The sequence below is a fragment of the Babylonia areolata genome, chromosome 19 (assembly GCF_041734735.1).
Source record: "Babylonia areolata isolate BAREFJ2019XMU chromosome 19, ASM4173473v1, whole genome shotgun sequence".
Taxonomy (NCBI): domain Eukaryota; kingdom Metazoa; phylum Mollusca; class Gastropoda; order Neogastropoda; family Buccinidae; genus Babylonia; species Babylonia areolata.
In genome coordinates, this window is record NC_134894.1 from 45594722 (window position 1) to 45599721 (window position 5000).

The 5000-nt window shown below is 36.8% G+C and overlaps 1 protein-coding gene across 3 annotated transcripts in view; it reads left to right on the top strand.

Moving 5' to 3' along the window:
• Positions 1-2755: 2755 nt before the first annotated feature.
• Positions 2756-5000, top strand: part of LOC143293764 (sterol O-acyltransferase 1-like) — a 38285-nt gene continuing 36040 nt past the window's right edge. For 2 of the 3 annotated variants that reach the window (XM_076604982.1, XM_076604983.1), the window contains exons 1-3: positions 2756-2865; positions 3963-4024; positions 4797-4930. In XM_076604982.1, coding sequence (XP_076461097.1) covers positions 2811-2865; positions 3963-4024; positions 4797-4930 — 251 coding nt within the window. In that variant the 5' untranslated portion in view covers positions 2756-2810. Of the gene's footprint in view, positions 2866-3317; positions 3424-3962; positions 4025-4796; positions 4931-5000 lie in introns of those variants that run through there. The other variant, XM_076604984.1, reaches the window with a different exon arrangement.

Below are 5000 nucleotides of genomic sequence, written 5' to 3' on the forward strand. Positions count from 1 at the left end.
GAGCAACAAAGAGAATCAAGCCGACTGTTTCACAATATATGGCAAGATCCAAAACTTGCTGTGTCAACTGAACTGAAACAAAATTAATATTCAGGCAGAATCAAAATTAGTAAACTTCACATAAGTGAGAGCCGTGACTGAGATCCTTTATAGAGCCAGGACACACACACGCACACACAGAGAGACAGAGAGAATAGAGACAGAGACCGAAATGGACAGAGAGATTGCAGACAGACAGAGACAGACAGACAGACAGACTGACTGACCGACAGACAGAAACAGAGAGACACAGAGAGAGAGAGAACGAAAGAATGATTTTTAAATTCACTAGGGTATATAATGAGAAGTTGGCAGCCCCGGGAAATAACAAAAAGATAATCTGAGAAAGGAAAACATTAATGAAAATACATATACAATAAAACAAGGAAAATTCAACTCCAAACAACACATAGGATACCAAGGATAAATACTACATGAGAGAGAGAGAGAGGGACAGAGACAGAGACAGAGAGACAGCGAACAGACAGACAGACACGGCAGACAGACAGACATTCGGACACACAAAGCGAGACACAGACAGACTGATATACGGACAGGCAGACAGACACGTAACTGTGATGTTTAAAGACTAATTAGGCCGTATATAGACGGTTATAGAAAGACAGACACAGGCACAGACATTATAGCCCAGACCGGACTCAAATACAGCACAGGCAGAGACCATTATGGATGGGTAGAAGGGACTAGGCCGGCCGTGAGCTAGCAGGCTGCCATTTTGCTAGAGGCTACTGCCTGCCGCGTGAGCCTCTCCATCTCTCTCTCTGTGAGTCTCTCGGCTAATTAAGCTGGCAAATCAGTTGTGGCTGGAAATTACTTTGGTTTTTATGTATATAAACAACTGGACAAGAGAGAGAGAGAGAGAGTGAGAGAGAAATTGGTTACTCAGCTGTAAAATTTTAACTGCAACGAAAACTTACAGGAGGAGGGGGGCAAAGACTGAGATGAGAAAATGAGGCGATGGTGATGGCACACACACACACACACACACACACACACACACACAACACTGTTTTCGGCTGTTGGTTTCTTGTTTGTTGTTGCTGTTGTCAGTGTTGTTTTTGTTGTTGTTTTTTGTGGGACCTCCATGCAGCCTCCTAAATAATTTTTCCCACTTTCTCCCCTCCCCCCTCCCACCCCCTTTTTTTTGTCACACACACACACTGACGATGTTTTTTGGTGTCTGTTGTGGGCCTCCAACCTCCTATTTTCCCCACTTTCTGTTTTTTCCCTCTATTCTGTTTTCTGATTTTAGTCTTTTTTTCTTTCTTTTCTTTTGTTTTCTGACTCTCTTTTTTTCTTCTTCAAAGTATTCTTTCATTTTCTTTCCTTTAACTGCGCCCATTCATGCACAGTTCTTTGCCTGCCTGTCTTTCTATTGATGGACAACATTTGTCGATGACTTAAATGTACGATTTGCTACATGAACTTTGTCCAAGACAAAGTTGTTGGTTTTGTTTGTTTGTTTGTTTTTAAAGTATTTTTAAAATTCATTTTTATCTGTTCTTTTCTTGAATTGTTTATTTATTCTTTTTGTTTTTCATTTTATTTCATCCTTATTTATCATTATCATTTCATTTTCCTGTTTGATTTTATATCTATTTTCTATTTCTATTTCTATTATTATTATTTTATTTTATTTTTTTATTCATTTATTTCTCTCTTTATTTCTTTTTTTAATTTTTTCTATTTTTTATTTTTTTGTCAAGGTCTGACTAAGCGTGTTGGGTTACGCTGCTGGTCAGGCATCTGCTTAGCAGATGTGGTGTAGCGTATATGTTTTTGTCCGAGCGCAGTGACGCCTCCTTGAGCTACTGATACTGATACTGTCTAAGACAACTACTGATTTGTTGCTTTCATTATTATTATTATTGTTGTTGTTATTATTATTGTTTTTGTTGCTGTTGTTATCAATTGTTATTATTATTATCATCAGTTGTTGTTATTGTCATTATCAACATAATCAATACTGTAATCATTATTATCATTAGTCGTTATCATTACTGTTACAAGTTATGGTGAAGACTAAGAGAGAGAGAGAGAGAGAGAGAGAGAGAGAGAGAGAGACTGGAGAGATGTCAAAAATAAAATATTATTATTATTATTATTATCATTTTTATTATTATTATTATTTGAATTATTTATTTTTAATAATTTTGTTTTATTTATTTATCTTTTATTTATATATCCTTATTTATATATATATCCTTGAGCTACTGATACTGATACTGATACTTATGTGACCGTGGCTGCCACTCCTTCCCATTCAGCTTAGTGGCAGAGACAGAGACTCAGAGACTGTGTAACTTTGACACTGAATGTGTTTCCGTAAGTTTCCCCCCCTGACCTGCATCCGTCAAACTTGTCAGTTTTCCAACGTACGCACGCGCACGTGACAGTGGACACGCTCTGCGTTGTCAGTGTTCTTCGCGTGACGCCAGCGAACTGAGCGAACGAAAGGGGGATTTTTTTTTCAGTTGGCTTCTCACTTTGAATAATTTGACTTGTATTGCAATTAAAAAGGAAAAAAAAGGGGCGGGGCGGGGAGAGAAGACACGTTTCTACCGCTGTGTCAACTTTGATACGACCAGATAATGAATCATGGTTTGATTTGGTGCAAAAGATAAATTGTTCTCACCATTTCCCAGGATTTCTGTTTTTAGTCAAATTAAAAATAGTTTATCGATCACATGACACTATAGCTTTAAGCTGAGAAAAAAACATTGCCTAAGTGCTGCACAAACGCAAACGCAATGGCGGAAGCAAACGAGAACCACGCAGTCGCAAATGGTGATCCACGATTTAATGGTAACAAGAAACAGCAAATCAGTGTACTTTGTGGCAATATTGGAGTGTTGTGGTATTTTGATTGAAATTCTGAACAGGTCTGAGATTGTCTGATGCCGGTGACTTCAGACCGACTGTGCCCAGTGTCAATGTCCACAGTTCAATGTTGAATGAACTGACACGGTTTGTGGAAATAGAAGTCCGAGTTAGAAAGCTATGTCTTGAGAGGGGTGAAGGAGGGGGCAGGGATTAAACCACCTGTGCTTATCAGTCAGGCGTGTTGACGGTCAAACATGTTGTTTTAACTTGGTAAAGTTGACCGCGCACATGTTGCCTAATTTAGTGATGCAATTAGGTCAGCGTTTTTCGTATTTCGACACAGCGGAAAACACATGGTTGTCATAGGAGTGTCCAGGGGGTCATTCGGATTATGGTTCAGTGCGTTCTGGAAATCTGGCTTCGCTTTATGTTCCAGTTAGCCTCTGTGTGTGTGTGTGTGTGTGTGCCTTGACTTTCACATGAGAGAACAGTCTCGGGCAAAGGATCATTGAAGGCTGTTTGCTGCAGCCACGTTTTATGGTAACAGTGCAATTTCATTTTTACATACAAAAGTGTCCAGTGTGATCAGATTCATTAATATTAATTTTTAAATGTTTCAGCAGAAACTGTGAAATTGAACTGAAAAACTTGATGAACTGAGAGCAGGCAGCTGTCATTTGTTTTCATTGATTTTAGAACATTGTTTTATGTACAGTTTTGCAGAAACAGTTTCTGATGAAACATCAGTCTATTATCATCATCTTAGATGAACAGACTATAAATGAATAAATGAACAAAATTTCTGATTAAAACACATTACAACACAAAGGAACTAAAAAGAGCAAAATTAAACTGTCCCCAAGGCTAAACAGTAAACTCAGTCTAAAGGAACAATTTAGAGATCTGTCAGTTATTCTTTTTTTTCTTCTTCTATTTTAGCGTATCAGTGGTGTTAGAACATAGATTCTGTAAAGTTTGAAAGTGATTCCAGGATTCTTGGTGAAAGTTAACAGTGATAGACATGATCTGTTTTTGGTATTTCCATGGTTATCACTAAGTAAGTATATTATTGTTTTCAGATTCTAGACCAGCAATGGCCAGTCGTCAGGTCAATATGCAGCGCATCAGAGACAAAGCTCAAGTATGTTTTGTTGATGTTGCTTTTGTGTGATGTTCATGAATTTGATGTTGTCATTGTTGATGTTGTTATGTTTTTGAAGTTGATGTCATGGAATGAGGCCAGGAGCAAAAATGATTAACAAATAGTAGAGTGGTTGTCTTTGTTGATGTTGTTCTTGCAACATGTTTTTGAAGTTGATTGATAGTTGTCATGATAAGTGTTACTGATTGCTACTATTGATAATCATCATGTCTCAGGGGGTTTACTTTTATTTATTTTTTCAGTAAAGCTGAATTGTTGAAAATGTTTTGGACCCTGAGTTTGGAATCCGAGTACTATGCTATGAACAGAACACAATCTTCTTTTAAAAAAAACTAAAAAAGAAAAAAGAAACATTATTATTATATGATATATCATTATAGTTATTAATGAAACATTTCATGTTGTCAAAATGGAGAGGTAGATTTGTATGTTTGCGACTTGTAAAGTTTTGGTCAGCTTGTAATGTCAGTTGAGCTTCTGTTGAATAACACAGTAACAATTGATTCTGAATTGTTGTAACTGTAAGGTTCCATCTGGCTATAATGTTGCAATTGGTCATAGAATCAATTTGTTATTCATTTTTTAAAAGTTTACTTTCACATGATTGTTTGTTTGTTGATAAGATCTCTTCATTGATTTTTTTTTTTTTTTTTTTTCAGCTTTGTTGTTGTTTTTTGTTTTCTCTTTTATTTGTTCTTTTCATCAGTTATTGTGTACTGATTACTGTATTTTAATTTTATTCCATGTGCAGAATTTACGGGGGGATCTGCTGGAACAGTTGAATCACCGGTTGGACAACCTGTTTGATGATTTCATCAATGAAGTGGAACAGATAGAACAGGACCCCCACCTCAACAATGACACAGTCAGAACTCAAACACGCAGGTCAGCTCACTCACACATTTGGTTGTGGTTGTATTAAGTCAGATAATGATTAATTAATGATATTTGTAAT